This window comes from Triturus cristatus, chromosome 10, assembly GCF_964204655.1.
Source record: "Triturus cristatus chromosome 10, aTriCri1.1, whole genome shotgun sequence".
NCBI classification, from domain to species: Eukaryota; Metazoa; Chordata; class Amphibia; order Caudata; family Salamandridae; genus Triturus; species Triturus cristatus.
The window spans coordinates 768,893,770-768,911,299 of record NC_140593.1 but is presented as its reverse complement, the minus strand read 5'-3'; the positions used below and the strand labels follow the sequence as shown (position 1 = coordinate 768,911,299).

At 41.7% G+C, this 17,530-nt stretch overlaps 1 protein-coding gene across 2 annotated transcripts in view; it reads right to left on the bottom strand.

Moving 5' to 3' along the window:
- Positions 1–2,357: 2,357 nt before the first annotated feature.
- The window catches only part of EMP2 (epithelial membrane protein 2), a 114,752-nt gene continuing 99,579 nt past the window's right edge, over positions 2,358–17,530 (bottom strand). For both annotated transcript variants that reach the window (XM_085628302.1, XM_085628304.1), the window contains one exon: positions 2,358–3,160. In XM_085628302.1, coding sequence (XP_085484428.1) covers positions 2,976–3,160 — 185 coding nt within the window. In that variant the 3' untranslated portion in view covers positions 2,358–2,975. The remainder of the gene's footprint in view (positions 3,161–17,530) is intronic.

Below are 17,530 nucleotides of genomic sequence, written 5' to 3'. Positions count from 1 at the left end.
TGGCAGTGGTTTTTCCCAAGATTTGTCATGTGGAAGATTTGGACCATTTGGAAGGTGGATTACAACCTAGAAGTAAGCGAGGTGTAAGTGCAGGAGAAATAGTAGGAAATGTTTTTGGAGCACTAACACCAAGTCTGGGAGTAGCATTAAATGATGTTAAGATTAGAAAGTTGTCAAGCATTGTGGACAAGTTATCAACTAATACAGCTCAGTCGTCGCTACTTGTAGATGGAAAATTGTGTCAATAAGGGCTATGGTGATACAGAACCGTCTTGCTTTGGATGTTTTACTGGCAAAAGAGGGCGGAATCTGTAAAATGTTGAAAGTCCAACAGTGTTGCACTTCTATACCTGACAATAGTAAAGATATGAAGAGGTATATAAGCAACATTACTGAGATACATCATGAGGTGCATAATTAGGCCATGTAAGGAATTTGGGACAAGGTGGGGAAAGGATTTGTTAAGGTAGGGAGCTGGTTTGTTTCCCTAGGGAAGGGAATTCTTGGATACATTTTGAAACCTTTCCTTATAGTGATGGTTTGTGTGAATTTGTTGTGGGGGTTAGTGAGACTCTATAAGTGGCATAGAGCAAATAGAGTAGCGAGATCCCTTAAAGAGCAAGAGTGATGGATGGAAAGACTGCAGGACAGTCATTATGAAAATATTAAGAGCCTAGAGAAGTTCTGACAGTAAAGGATGGCTACGAGTCCTGTTTAGGTCGGTTCTTTCTCCAGGGAGTGTGATTTGTTGTGATGACACTAGTCATCAGAGGGGGGAACTGATAGAGCGTGATGGTGCTCTAAAATTTGTAGGGGTGCATCATAATCACAGATAGTCCGCATCCGTATATATTCTTGTATTCTATTAATAATGGTTATTTGGATTGTGATGTAATAACAACTGTGTAGGTGAAATGATTGTGATGTATTTCGTGTTATGCCAAGAGAAATGGAATGCTGTTTATATTTGAAATTGTAACCTTAGAATGACGCTGTTGCCTAATGAAAAGCTCATGTGTAGTGAAATGCAATTTGATTTAAATATGCACCATGATGAAGATTGCACAAAGAAATAATGAGATAAGCTTGAAGCGTAATGTTATTAGATGCTTGCAGCAAAAGCATTATTAATGTGTGTAAACCCTGATGTGTAAAGGCTTAAATGAATGTTCACGTTTACTATGAAAGGCCTGTTCGTTTTGTTCTTATGTTAGCTGAATCGTGTAGGCCTGGAAATGTAATTTCCCTGGTAAGCTCTCATGTCTAGACGTAGTCAGCGAATTTCATGCGCATGCAGAGATGTTTGATTCTCACGTTTCAGTTGCAGCTGGAAGAAGCTGCCTTTGTTAGTTAGAACTAAAGCCTTTTGTTTTAGGAGTTAGGCATGGAGGAGAAGGGATACTTTGTAAACATGCAATCGATAATTGGGAGCCGGTGTTCTTTCTCACTGAGGAGGCCTGGGAACCAAGGTCAACGGAATGTACATGAGAAGACGGTGGAAAACTACCTAGGAGTGGTGTCCGTTAGCAGGAGCTGATCTGTGGGCGTGTTTTTCACTTTTGCATTTTGTATTAGGGAGAGAGCTCCGAAGGAGGAGAGTCAGACGAAGAAGGAGTGTTAGAGAGGCAGAAGGAGACAGGATGAGTTAGGAGAAGGGGTTAGAGGATTGATCTGGGAAGAGTATCTTAGAACGAACTCTGTAGCTTTAGTCGTCTGACTTACATTGTGAATATGCTTCTTAGGAAGTCTTCACACGCCGACACCTTTTAATTGATTTTGTCTGGTAAATGCTAAGTAGGGATGTCACTTTAGAGATAGTGTAGGGATAGTCTAATGTTTTTCTTTTTAATTGCAGATGAAATCTGACTTTGGAGCAGTTCTTGCTTGTGTCTTATTCTTGGCGTTGTTTATTCTTTTCATGATCTACCGGAGTTGGTTGATCCGTAGATTTGGTTTTGTATTAGTTCCTATGTATTTTTACAACCTCGTTTTGAGGTGCTTGTATATCCAGTTTGTTTTTGGCTTTGTAATAAATCCCCTAAACTGAAGTTGGAGTCTGATGTTTGAGCTCTGGTTATTATTGAAAACTGGAACGGTTTAGAATGAGTTGTTTCTCCCGTTTGCCCTTCTCAGCAGGTAAAAAGAGACATCGACCTGGGGTTCCTTGTTAAAATATTTGCAGTGGAACCCAGCCTTACCAGCCTCACTCCGCCACTTCTGAAACGCATGGCTGCACCATATTTACAACACTTAGCAGTGTAGCACCAACGCACACGCTAAGCATAGCGTGAAAGGGGGCCTTATTTACAAGACCCCCTTTACAAGAGGATAGTCAGATGTAAGTAATTCACTCTTACTTAGTCACAAAACTATTCAGTAATTTATTTGTAATATTAACAAAAGTAATAATTGGCCTGTAGAACATATTAGAACTCCCTAAAGGATGAACTATTAAAAAAACGAACACACACTTGTACAAAAAGAACATTTTTACTGTTTTCTAAACATGTTTTATAGCAAAAGGAGTCGGATGATCTTGACCACACGCTATTATAACATGAAAAGCAAGATACACATTTCTAGTTATGGCTTTCACACATCTGGGTGGGGGAGTTGGTGCTGTAAACATACACAAATAATTCCCTACGTTACAACTGGGCTAGCTATCATTCATGTTTCACATGTATCCAACAATCGGGGGTTGTTAGAATCTAATTCTAAAAAAAAATACTATCAAATAAATCTATTTCAAGTTGTAAAACATTATAGGAAGGTTGGGCTTTTTCATACTTGTTCCTAGTATGCTTGTAGTAAATATTCTCGTCACCTTGACAATCGATGGCAAGAACACAGTACGTTTCCTCTTTTAAAAAAAACAATGCCTTGACTACAAAACCACATAAAAATGATTATATACAAAATGGTTATTGGCATTTTTGGTTGTGTCCAGTAGTTCTAGAAATAGCTGCTGCTGTTTATTTACGTTTCCTCAGTATTAAGTACATGATGCTGCTGACTAGGGTAAAAGCAAATGCAACCCAGGCTAAAATGAAGGAGTATCCATAGGTCCCTTCTTTAAGGCCCCCTGAGTAATTCATATTGGCATGGAAATCATCGTGCTTGGCTGCATAAATTGCTGCTCCAATTAGAACACAGAGAGCTGAAACAAAAAATGAAAACACATAAGTTAAATAATTGAAACAGGAGACAATGCAATTATCAGTGCTAATTTGTGCCCATTATTACATCTTTCAAGATGCTATGTCACAGACACCATTGTAAATGTGTGGCCCATTGGATTCCGCTTCCAAAATCTCAACAGATCCCTCTGTTAGAACTTTGTGGTACCTGACAGGGAATCAGGCAGGGATCATTTCTATTGATTTAACAAGCGTTGGCAAAGTCAATAGCTTGCGCCTTTGGGACCTATCGGTTTTGCCAGTTCCTTTTGGCGATGACTTACAGTGTCCGGGAACAAGCAAAAAGCTTTTTCCCCATGCTGTGAAGGATCAAGAAAAAAGATGTAATGATGCGACTGCTACTCGTAGTCAGGTCATTCTGCTGATGAGTGCATGTGTGATGACGTATATGTGTGCATTCGTCATGACGCATGCGTAGTCCAGCAGAATGACATGAGTGTCATTTGCTATGATTTTTTATGTACCGAACCCAGACACCAGATGCCGTTTAGTTCGGTAACTTAAACAGTACAAATTCTTCTAACATGAAAATGCAAAATAAAAATTATTAACTGACTGGGTTGGGGGCAACCGAGAAGTGGGTGGGGTGGCCAGGAAAGCAGCACTTGAGGCTGAGAGCATCACAGAGACATTAGGAGAAGCACATGATAGAGAGAAAATCAGGAGTGAGGGAGAGAAGCACACAAGAGCAAAGTGGGCTGGAGAAGGAGTAAATGTGGGTCACAGCAATGCCGGGGGTAAGGGAGAAGCACACAAGGGAGATGGCAACATGGAACACATATATTGGGGAAGCATCACGCTAGACAGAGAGCAGGAAAACACATGGGCTGTGATGGTGTGCTTAACCAAAAAGAATCACACACACACAAACTATGTTTCCCAATAGAGACACCTCTTCCTCTCCATCCTCAACAATTTTGTCAATTATGCCCTTTAGATTCCAATCCTGGAAAAAGATTTAATTGGCCTTTCATAGGTGTAAATCTCTAATTATTTTCTAGACGAGATGGGGTCAGAAAATGTTTTGTGAATACCCAGGACCGTGTAGGTTTCTGGGTGTCCACAAACATCTAGGACATTCCTGCCCTGCAACACTAACCCGCCACTCAGAGAAGTAGATATATACACAGAAAACTCTGTGACTATATCTGTTTATGAATGTAAGAACCAACATGTACCACTTTTCCTATACTTAGAAATCGTGTGTTCAGTAACTGAAAATGGCATCATTCAGAAGGGAAATATGACTCATGACTAAGGTCCTGATTACGACTTTGGCAGTGTAAGAGCGGGCTGCCACGCCACCATCCCGCTCCAACACCGCCACAGCTGCCCGCCCGTTTACAAGTTTTCTCGTGGTCTGGCAGGCAGATGGCAAGGCAGTCCCATGGCGGTGCCTTTAAGAAAGGCGCTGGAATGGGAGCGTCAAAGGCTGTTCCTACATGGCATGGACTATGCAGTCCATGCCATTCAGAAACAGGGGTGCATGCACAGAGGGTGCACAACATGTGCCCTCCACTGCATGCATCCCCGTGCACAGCAGAAACAGGGTGCCCTGTAGGGATCCCTTTGTTTCCCCACTGCCAGCCTGTTTATGGAGGTATCATCTTCAAGAAAAGGCTGCTGGTGGGGAAACTCTTAACACACTGTCAACCTTATGTATCAATATAAGTCAACAGTGTTGTGAATACCAAAATCATGTGGATCTGGATTGGGCGGGGTAGAGTAGTGGATCAAACCTGCATTAATAGACCCAAACAGCCCATATGTAGGTTCTAAGCACACCTATTAATGTGACAATCAGAGTCTAACATTATTCTGGTTCTCACAAACAGTTGACACTTGTTGCTAGGAGCAGAAGCTTCCCCCCATTGAGCACAAAGAAAGTTACTTGGAAATGAACAGAAAATTGGTAGTGCCAAATCCCAAGATATCTATTTACTTTGGTTACACAACTTGAAACCTAAAGGGGTTGGCTGAAAACTCTGTTTTACCAAATGATTGACAACTGTCAAATATTTCAATTCAGTATTGTGTCTCCTAAATAGAAGCAAGGCGGGTCAAAATAGTGGGAGCACCATTCTCAGGAAGCCAGCCAGCCTTTAACGACCTTTCTACAGTATTTGATTTGTGGAACCCTCCTCCCAGTCTTGAAAAGCTGGACCTTTAACTTGCAACTCATAAATTGTCCAGCTGAGATTTAGTCAGGACACTGAAGGACTAAAGGGGTAACAGTTGTACATTAAAAAAATAATAGGTAATCATTTGCAATGTATTGTCTGTTGTGCCACTGGTTTGGAAATAAACTACAATGACCTGTGCTTCAAACATAGGGGCATATTTACAAGGGGATTGCACCACTGGAGTGTCACTTATTACAACGCTCTGTTGGTGCAATGCCCTGCACCATATTTTAGTGGTTTAAGACTGTTTTGTAAATATCATATCCTTTCATGCAGGTAAAGGGGCGGGCAATCGGTGTTGCTGTGGGCGTTCCACCGCAACACCCATTGTTTTTTGACGATGCTCCAGATTTACAAGGATGTGTAAGCCAGAGGCAGTGCCAAAAACTAACGCCCTTGAAAAGCAGCCATTAGAGTGGTGCAACGAGGAGAAATAATTTTATTTCTCCACTTTTTAGCTCTTTTTCTGTGTGCAGCATTTTGCAGCACAAATAGAAGGAGCAAATTACATTTAAAGATTGTTTATGTGCAGGAAGGTGTCTCTTCCTGCTCAGAAACAATCGTCCCTGCAACACAGACATCCTTGCACCATGGTGCAAGGGCGTCTGAGTTGCAGGAAATCATCCCTTCAACGCAGACCCCCCTGCATCGGTGCAGCTGGGTGCCAATGGAGGCACCCTTGCACCATGGCACAATAGTGTCTTTGTCAGCGTTAGGCAGCTTTTTTAGTGCTGATGCAAGGGTAAACACAGGGATACGTTGGGAATACGATGCATCCCTGCGTATCTAAAATGACGCAGCACAGCACTGCTAAATTGCGAGCAGCGCTGCACCATTTCTTTGTGACTATGCCCCATAATATCAAGAAGGTGTTTTACATGCAAATAATACATTTTAAACTGTGGTGTAACCGCCCAGCAAATGCGATAAGGTAATGGCAAAGAATAATAATTAAGCAAATGGACGCATGCTGCATTTCAAGAAAATGCGGATCCTCGCTGTCGCTCAACAGACAGACAACAATTCAACCCTGTACCCTCCTGTGTTTGTGTGTTTCATAGTCTATATAAGCTGCAGAATCCCTAGCAATAGTCTTACAGGCCTCACTTACCACTCTGCCATATCATCCTCTGAAGTTTTTCATGTGCAATTGTAAATGCTCCATTATAGGGACACAATGCCACATTGGCTGTGCCAACAAAACAAGAGAAAAATGCTACAGCTTAGAGGAAAATATCTAGGGCATATTAATTTTGAGTGCACTGGCAACAGAAAATTCTCTTATTTCTGGAGGAAATGCAAGTTGTAGAGGAAAGTCAACCGAAAATTGTTCCTCTGGATTTTGCACTTCGTGCAGAAATTGGAGGATTTTCCATTAACATCAATCTGTAAATCAGACACAGGATAATGGTAGACACTGGAAGTATATAGGCAAGTAACTAAAGTAGACGGCCCGCAGACATGCACCCTTGGCTTGAGCCAAAATACTGGAAGCGCATGCGGTCCTTTCACATTTGTCAAAGCAATCCAACTGCAGTACTTACTAGACTGGACAACTCAATTACTAAGGGTGGGCAAAATATTTTGTTCCGTCCATGGAATTGCAGGAATTTTGGCCACTTTGCGTTATCCTTTACTGCAGACTTCTGGCCGAATTCCGCCAATTACCGTGTGGTGCAATGTTTCTCCCAGGAGGCTCCAGTATATGCGAGCTGACAAGCTCATGCGAGATTTGGTGGGTGGTCACCAGCATTCATAAACGTTCCCAGTCTGAGGGCTGCCGTATGAGTAGATTTGCTGCCACTATGGTAGATTTTCTACTTGAGCAGCAGCAAAATCAACCTGACTGGCCGCTTGCTCTTGCTCAACGCATTGTGCTGTTTGCACTGATTTTCAGCGCTGCTCGTAGTGCCAGCGCTAAATTGCAGAGCGAGCTGCATATTTTCTGCTTGTTGGCAGAGTTCCGCTGAATCTCAGTAAGTCAGTGGAATTTCATGGAGTGAAACTGTGAGTTCCGGCCACCCTGTTAATAAAACTCTAATTTTTAACAGCAAGAAGATGGCAGGATTGTACGTGAAATTATTTGTTGCATTCATTCTAAATGGATTTAAAGATTATGAAGAGAGATTTGGACATATCAATTTTCATGAGTAAAAAGTTACAAAGGGGGAGGGAAGTCTTTTATGGTGAAGCTGGTGAATTTTTCAGATTTGTTTACTCAAAGTACGCAGAGATTTTGAAGATTTAGTCCTTAGCTACATAAAGTGTGACCATGCTAACTAAAGAAATTGCAGGATGTGTACTTAACATATTTTGCTCATATTTCTGTGTTCACGCTAAACTATCATTCTTGGTGCCTATTGTGCACATTTAAGTGCCTCGAGTGCAAGCCTTGACCACTGAAGTCCTCCTAGTTGTACTCTTTATGACTGTTCAAGGAGTTCAAGACTCCTGAAGGACTTCAAAGGTCCACTTACTTCCACAGCATGAATCCACTTAAGATGAATATGCCTCAGATTATACTGCCTTCTAGTGGTTTGATCCAAAGGTGACACAAGAGTTTGTCAAAGGTCTGCACAAAAAGACAACCCGAAGAACTGCGAGAGTGAAGGATTCCTAGTTGGCTGAAGAAGTTAATCTCACTGACCCCCTGCAACTGCATTGTACCCTACACTTGTATTATGGGAGACGGAATATTTGCTACATTTTGAGAGAGTATCCTATCCGCCAAAGTCTACATGAAGACTGAAGTCTTCTAACGTCCTGATGCCTAACCCCTCTAAAAAGAAGTTTCTTTTTTATTTAATTTTTTTTTTTTCAGTTTCTCTGATGTTTCCGTGGCTTTCATCCTTGGCCACTTTGAATATCACTGTCTCACATTCTCTTGCAGGATATATCTTTCGGCTTCATTCATAATTTACTCTTGATTCTTCAATAAGCTTTCAAATATAAATTCAGCAAGCCAGTCTCACCCTGTACCTTTCAACTATGTTACTGCATTTGGTAAGAAAGATGAATCCAATTCAGAGTTATGCACTGCTGTCAAAGTCCTTATTCTTGACATGGGCAATGCTATCCCTTCCTTGCCTCCCGCTATTCCCCAGCATAGGCTCGGTTCCATTCTGCAGACCCTTTTTTGTTCTGAAACCAATAAATCTGGTCACATCATGCCCACTCTCTTTTCCATCCACTTCTTTTTAGTTCGCCAAAGGATTAATTTCAAGCGATGTTACCTGATCTACCAGAAACATCTCCATACTCAAATGTTCTACCTGTACATCAAAGGGATTTAAGAGTGACAGGGAGCAAGGGGCAGCTCTGCCTGAATGGGCCAACATTTTGTCTTGTGAAATTATCCCAATGGCTTTTTGCAGCCTCTCTTCCTCTGTGTGAATCACTTCCACTTAGTATGAGATTTTATCCTACTTTTGTCTATTCATTAAACCATAACACCTTTTATAGTAAAGCAAGCTTATATCGAGCTTACCCTGACCCCATCTTGTCAGTTTTCTTTCCCCCCCCCCCCCTGATTTTTATATTGTATTTTGTCTTTACTGGTCGCTCACAGTGACATATAGGACTTTCATGATCTTCTAGTCCTATTTAGATATATGTTTTTTTTTCCCTTCAGTGCATTGGCCAATCATCTTCAGTTCAGTATTGAGCTTTTTAAAAAACAATTGGAATGTGTAATTTGCAAAACAGGGAAAGAACACGCAAAGCCTCTGTCCTTCATAATGCAAAATATAGAAGGTTTTTTTAAAAACCATGCAACGCTTTAAAAGCATTTGGCTCTGAAATTGGGGAAACCTTCAACTTCGAGTCGACCCCAAATGGCCTTGTAGCGCATAAACACAGGAAATATCTGCCAGTACAAACAAAAGACCCATTAGTGCCAAAAAACGCTTAGACAACGATGATTAAAGTCAAGCAGGGTCTGGTGCACCAAATGTTCTAAAACCTGTTTCTGTGCCAGAAAGATATATACTTCTAGAAATTCCTCCAAAACCAAATCTTTCTAGGACATACAAATACTGAAGAACCAATGTTCTGCGTGGTCTGTCCCCATTACCTAACTTTTTATGACCAGCAGAAGTTCCATGGGGGAAATGTGTGGCCTCAGAAGGAACATCATTTGCAGGAGGGCCCAGCACTGTCAACAGCCACATCATGATAGAACAAGATATGGGGGCATATTATCAAGGGCCATATCACCGCTTTTTCGGCTTTAAAAGCCAAAGAAGGAGCGAGATTTCTATCGCACTATAAACAAGCTCACGCTAACCCTTGTTAGCGCTTTTTGCCGTTTTTTTTATTGCCCGGCATGCCATTGCTCATGACATGCAAAGTAGGCGTTCCTGGGTAAAACAGCATGGGGAACCCGCTAACACGGCTTCGTGGTATTATCAAGCCGGCAGCAGACCCGCAAAGCGATGTTAATAATCGTGCTGAGCCCCCTTCATCGCAGGAATTTAACTCCTGCTTTAAAGTTGACTTACAAATACTGACAGGGTGAGAGCCTGTATGTAACTGTGCACTGTTCACAAAGTGTCTAGTCTTACACTATAACATTTTTAGAAATCATGTTGTACTTTTAATTTGCAAAGATACAACCATCAGATTATCTGAAACATTTCGCGTTGAGTGCGAGACAACAAAAATGTGTATACGACTTGTTTCATTAAACAATTCAGATAGTATTTACATAAAGAAAACAGTATCATACAAAGATAATGTATAATGAATTGACAATCACATGATCCAAACATGTAATAATACATCAATAATTCATAATAACAGAAGTGTCAATGCCCAATGCATTTCGGAACCAGCCGGTTCCTTCGTCAGGGGCCAATCTGAAAAATATGAAGATAAACCATGTTCTAATGAATAAAATGTATAGAGGCTCAATCTCTTCTGATCTGAAGGTGTACTAACATATTTCTGTGAGTTACCTGTTTAAATGTTCAGTATGATTTTCTCTGGAAAAAACAACAACAATATGCTAATGTAAGCAACAGCTAAAACAGAGAAATGTTCGTGGATGAGGGCGGTGAGTAACTGAGAGACTCACGCTTACCTGAAGTAATGGAAGCTCGTGTCTCTGAAAAAATAGAATACCGGGCTGTATTGAGCAAGAGTTTAGAACGTAAACTGAAAATGTATGGCTTACGAGAACTCATGTAGAGAGAGGTGAACAGAATGGGAATCTTACCTCAAAAAGGAGGTGCGTGCGATGCTGGGGAGAAAAATAAGCAGAACGAGGAGTCAGAGTGAATTACGGTGGGAATAAACATTAGTATTCGACTGCAGCGAAAAAACGTGAGGGGACCCTTACCTGAAAGAATGACCGAAGGAGAGAGAAACAGACAAGCTCCACACAGAGTAGGCGATTAGGACCAAGAATAAAAACTCACCTCTGGCGACCCATTGGCAAGAAGCAAGTCACTCCATATCCCAACTTAGATTTCAAATCATCGAACATGTTGCGCCACAAAATGGAGTGAACACTCATCTTAAACTTCTGCAGAGGGAGGTTTATTGGATCAAACTTCTGGACACTATGATGCCAAGAGGTCTCAATGACAGGCTTGACATGTAATGCTTTATTTAATTCCACTTAGCGTTTCACTGCACACAAGCCCCAAGTGGCTTCTCTAAGCATCTATGAAACACTATGCACTTCAGCACCACTGGATTGATTAATTGGGCTACACACACACAGAGCACCAGCACTCTAGTGTTCTTTCCTAAGATCTTCATTATTAGTACTTATTGTCCCTCTTACACCATTTCATCCTGTCTACTTTTCATTACTTTCCTGATTGCACCCACACACCCATATGTTCATGTTGATTCTCACCGTTCTCAGATGCTGTTCATTTGGACCTTATTGATATAATATCTCCTTTGAGTCCCTCCACTTGGTCTATCTCTTCTCTCTTACTCCGTCATTCGTTTCTCTCTCTTAGCCTCCTTTATCCACAACTCAGCCTTTTGGGCTTATGGTTATATTACCCACAGTGTTCTCTCTTCGTTTGCATTGCCCTACATAACGTTCATACCGTTTTCCCGCTTCTTTGGTTTGCTTCCTATCATTTTCAATCTTTATTTCTCAAGCTTCACACATTCCCAGATCCTTCTGTACGCTCATGTATCACCTTTCTAAGATGGCGCCTATCTTCAGTTCGCTTATTGTTTACGGCGATCTTTGAGTCCTTTGTTCCTGTTCAGTATTTCCGGTTTCCTTCCGGTTTTCTCACACTAGAAATAGTTTCCACGGTACGCTATCTCTTACTCGCCTACTCTGTGTGGAGCTTGTCTGTTTCTCTCTCCTTCGGTCATTCTTTCAGGTAAGGGTCCCCTCACGTTTTTTCGCCGCAGTCGAATACTAATGTTTATTCCCACCGTAATTCACTCTGACTCCTCGTTCTGCTTATTTTTCTCCCCAGCATCGCACGCACCTCCTTTTTGAGGTAAGATTCCCATTCTATTCACCTCTCTCTACATGAGTTCTCGTAAGCCATACATTTTCAGTTTACGTTCTAAACTCTTGCTCAATACAGCCCGGTATTCTATTTTTTCAGAGACACGAGCTTCCATTACTTCAGGTAAGCGTGAGTCTCTCAGTTACTCACCGCCCTCATCCACGAACATTTCTCTGTTTTAGCTGTTGCTTACATTAGCATATTGTTGTTGTTTTTTCCAGAGAAAATCATACTGAACATTTAAACAGGTAACTCACAGAATTATGTTAGTACACCTTCAGATCAGAAGAGATTGAGCCTCTATACATTTTATTCATTAGAACATGGTTTATCTTCATATTTTTCAGATTGGCCCCTGACGAAGGAACCGGCTGGTTCCGAAATGCATTGGGCATTGACACTTCTGTTATTATGAATTATTGATGTATTATTACATGTTTGGATCATGTGATTGTCAATTCATTATACATTATCTTTGTATGATACTGTTTTCTTTATGTAAATACTATCTGAATTGTTTAATGAAACAAGTCGTATACACATTTTTGTTGTCTCGCACTCAACGCAAAATGTTTCAGATAATCTGATGGTTGTATCTTTGGAAATTAAAAGTACAACATGATTTCTAAAAATGTTATAGTGTCAGACTAGACACTTTGTGAACAGTGCACAGTTACATACAGGCTCTCACCCTGTCAGTATTTGTACTTTAGCGCAGTAGGAGAGGACAAACTTCTACATAACTGCAGCACCGCTGTTCTAGATTCCCTCAGAGCTTTGCAAAAATGTTGTATTACACTTACCGGAGTGCTCTCCCTTTATAAACGATCCACACTTAAAGTTGACTTAGCCATCTTAGTAATGGGAGGTGGATTGCAAGGCTGAGACCACAGGGGCGTATTAGCAAGGTTTCCATTATCGCCCAAAATATATTGCAGCATTTCCCGCGCTATTCCCGCTTTTTGCTGCTATCGCTGGATTTCCTATCACCTTTGAGATAAGCGTTGATAATAACATGCTAACTCGGCGAGGAAATCCAGCGATAGCCGGCGATAGAATAAAACGCGCTAAGCGCGCTCTGCGATATTTATCGAATTATGTTGATAATATGCCCCAAGGTGTTATCATTTTGCCCAGAAGCTGTTGAAAGATATCAGTCAACATGGCAGATCACATGAGGGTCATAAAGGATTGTGTTAGTTACTGCGGTGACAACCTTTGAATGTTCCATGGGTGTAGAACAACGTACAGAGATGGCTTGCACTGAGGCACTCATGGTGTTTGCACTCCCCAACAATCCTTTATAGAATATCTACGATGTCCATCTTAAGGTGCTTTATGCACATCCAATTGTTCACAGGAAGTTGGGCAAGGAGATGGGTGTGCCACAGTCCCTGACTTAAGGGCATCTGGGACAAGGTAGGAAATATGAATTGCATATTAGATATTTAAGATAGTTTTTCGCTCTCAAATTCATTGACGCAACAAAATCTTTCACACACAATGAAGATGAGATCGTAGCAGCTCAAAACAAGCAAGATACAGTTGTCCACTCAGGACATACAATAATCAGACCCTCTAAGATATCGCAATTCACAAAATTCCCACAATATTTATGAAATCCCGCTATGGGCACGTAATTAAACGAACTTGTTGCGAAAAACGGAAACGGTAAGCATTTACTCCCCCCAAAACCAAGACTGGATCCGCGCTCCCCAATCCACCTTTGCAAGTTAACAACTGTCAGCCATGCCACCACTCTTGGCCTGTTTACCAGCGTGCATGTACTGTATTTACTGCCATAGTACATAGTACTCGGAGAGAGTCACTCAAGGAACGAGAGGAGCGCGCTCAGAACCAACTCGCCTTAAGGCGCTGAAAGTCTAAAAAAAAGCTTTTAGTGGCATTAGGTACAGATATCATTAATGTTCAGTGCTCGAATAGGACTGTGAGTTTTTGCAATGAATGGCAGATACTGCAAATCCAGATGCAGATCCTGAAATTACCGCATAATCAAGCACATGCCTTTTCTGACGTTGGACCTCTCTTGGAATTAAGGAGGGTAAATGTAGTCCTTTAAAAACTCGTCTGTCCTGAAAAGGTCTTCACTCTCACCTTTAAACACTAAGGGGCATATTTCCAAGCCCCTATCACCAACACAACATTTCTTTCAGTGACGTTATGATGGCGATAGGGGCCTCATCTTATTTACAAGGCAGCGTTAAGCCATTTAACGTGGCATTACGCTGCCTTGTAAATAAGGCACTCTTTCATGTTGTGTTTAGCGTGAAAGGGGAGGACAATGGGTGTTGTGGTGGGTGTTCCACCGCACCACCCATAGATTTTGACGCTGACCCCTATTAACAAGGCCAGCGCCAAAATTAAGACCAGGGAAAACTAGGTCTTAAACAGGTAAAACGAGGTGAAATGCTTTATTTCTCCTCGTTTTTGCTGTTTCCATGTGTGCTGCCTTGTGCAGCACACAGAGAAACTGCAAATTGCCTATGATTGTTTATGTGCCTGTACCGCATTAAGCAGCACACAGAAGTTACAAAATAGCATTTAAAGATTGTTTATGTGCAGGAAGGGGGATCTTCCTGCACATAAACAATCTTCTCCTCAACACAGGCACCCTTGCACTATGGTGCAAGGGTGCCTGTGATGGCGCTAGTCAGCTCAAGTTAGCGCCAGCGCAGTTGGAAACGCAGGGCTGCACCATATTCTAGTAAATATGGCGCAGCCCTGCGTTACTAAAGTGACTAAGCATGTCGTTAGCCTTCTTGGCTTAATGAAATGCTTCGCCACTTTATTGTAAATATGCCCCTGAATGTCCAGATACACCAGAAGGCATACGTGCAAGCCCCTATTGCCACCACAACATCACCCATAGGCATTTAACATGGCTTAACGCTGCCTTGTACATAAGGCCCCCTTTCATGCTATGGTTAGCGTGAAAGGGATGGGAAGTGGGTGTTGCCTTGGGCGTTCCACCACAACACCCATTCATTTTGACGCTGCCCCCTATGTACAATGGATGGCATACATAGGAGGTAGTGCCAAAATTAAGACCAGGTAAAAACTGGTCTTAACATGGCGAAACGAGGAGAAATGCATTATTTCTCTTAGTTTTTGCTTTTTCCATGTGTGCTGCCACTGTTTGTTTATGTACAGGAAGGTGTCCCTTCCTGTACATAAACAAACTATAAAAACAAAAATGCAATTTTGTTACTTTTATGTGTGCTGCATGAAGCAGCACACATGAAAGTGATAGAATAGCATTTCTAGGATTGTTTATGTGCAGGAAGGGATACATTCCTACACATAAACAATCCTCCCCTGCACGCAGACACCCTTGCACCATGTTGCAAGGGTGCCTGCGTTGGCGCTAAGTTACTAAACTTAGCACCATTGCAGGGGGAAACGCAAGGCTGCACCACATTCTTGTAAATATGGTGCAGCCTTGCGTTTCAGCAGTGAAGGAGAGAGGCGTTAAGCCAGGAAAGCTAACACCTCTCTCCTCCACTTCCTTGTACATATCTCCCCAAGTTTGCTATCACCAGTCCGTTTAAGCATCCAACACCATTGACACGTGGTTTAGTTCAGGCACAGTTCGCTCGCGCCTGACTGCTTGAGTGACCACAGCACTTCGCTTGATGAGATAATCCTGCCTTCCTTACCTGAGTTAATGTAGCCCACCTCTATTGTACCACTCCTCGAGTTCTCAAAAGCCCTTACTATAAAATGATCTCCTTCCATGCACTGTATTCCCATGGTCCTTTATCTTTGATCTGACCATAATTTGTACTTCTTTTCTTTTTGTTAACTCCTGCTTTTACACAGCACTTTCTTGCTGCGCAGCTAACTCCATGCTTTAAAAATAGCATACATAAGTGCACAGTTTTGACAGGTGAAAGTATGTGTTATTCATGAAGCCCAAACCTAGTCCAAAGCCAGCGTGCGCTGTACAGGGCAAAGCCACAGTGTGGGATCGGAGGGAGTACCTAGTTTCTATGAGTGAAATTTGACTGTTACTGCAACAAGATGTAGTGTTCTTTAAAATGGTGCATCTTGAGAAATTTATAAAAATAGACTATATTTTGATTTGTTGCAGAGGTACGCCAAAGGGTGGCATGTGCTTTTAACAGATTGGCTTGCTAATGTAACCCTTGCCCTCGCTGATGTCGAAGGAGGTATAACCCATAAGGAGCATTGGGTTCCCTTTTCAAAATGATGAGTCAGTCTGCATTTTTAAGGTTTACTTTGGGATGGTGGTAAAAGAGCTTTGGTCTTAGGTTGAGGACCCAGTGACAGGGGGTGCGAGTTACTGGGTATTACACAGGATAACACATCAAGAATGGGAACAGATATCCTGGTGGCAGAAAATTGGGGTGTGGGTGGCATATTAGACTCTGGAGGACACTGTATGACAGACCTCCCAAGTGTCGCACTGGCATGGTGGCTTCAGATTGGAAGACTCCTGCACGTCACACTGCACAGCGGAGGATGAAGGAATCCTCATTCTGGAGGGCACGGCCTGGGTTTGGGACAAACAGTGACTGTCTCAATAAAAATGTAAACTGTCCATTCAGTTCAATGCACGACCCAAAACACCTTATCGTTCAAAGTTACACAACTGCCAAGGTCTGGCATGCTACCGATATACTGAATAAATCACATGTTGCATACCGCTGCCAATTTGGCTTTCTTAATGACCGCTGCAGACCACATTTTTAACTGTTGGAAGCCAGTGGCTTCTTTGTCACCTCACATTTGTGCTTTGTGTTGAGTTGGACATTTGTTTTGGGAATTTGTGTAATCCTGATTTATTTGTTGACCTAACTGAGTTCCACAAGATTCCTCCTTCTTGTATAGCAAACAATCACACTCAGACACTTTAAACATGACTATTTCAAAGTGGAATACTCTGCTAAACAATATCCGTTGATTTAAGGCTATAAAGGAATGAGTACAAGTAAACTAAAGTGCTGCAATAATGCCACAAAAATTCTATTGTTGTGCCACAAAACGTGCACATCAATGCCACAATATCCTGGGGGGGGTCTGAATAATGTCACTCGAATGGATATAAGAAGACCTTCTCACAGGTCCAAGACTCAACAGTTACGGATCTTCATTCCAAGGGAAGTATCGAAGAGGTGTTTCTAATTGGATTAAAGAAGTGAGTTCAGTTATGTGCTGCAGAAAACATCAAGAAGATATGGCAAAGTTCCAAGGATGCTTGTCACACCCTGGTTCTATTATGGTAACAAAAGTGTGTAACCCTCTGGGCCTTCAAAGCTGCATTTTCAGAGTGCCTTATCCAAAGGTATGTAAACCTGCTCTGACTTTGTGATACTATCTGGCTCTCTGTTACATGTTTCATGTTTGTCTCAATGTAGGTCAGTGGTTCTAAAGCTTTTGGCTTCTGTGGATCCTCCATGAATCACTACTGGAAGCTGTGGTCCCCAGTCTTAGCAATTTCTACAATTTGGACCTCCAAGAAATACACAAAAATACAGAAACAAGTATACGTTAAACAAATGTACAAATATGAAATATTTAATTTAATTCACAAACAAAAAACCTAAAAACCTAGATTTTTTAATTTTATTGGGAAGGTTGGAGCTTTTGTTCTTTTTTGTTTTTAAAAGGTGAAGTG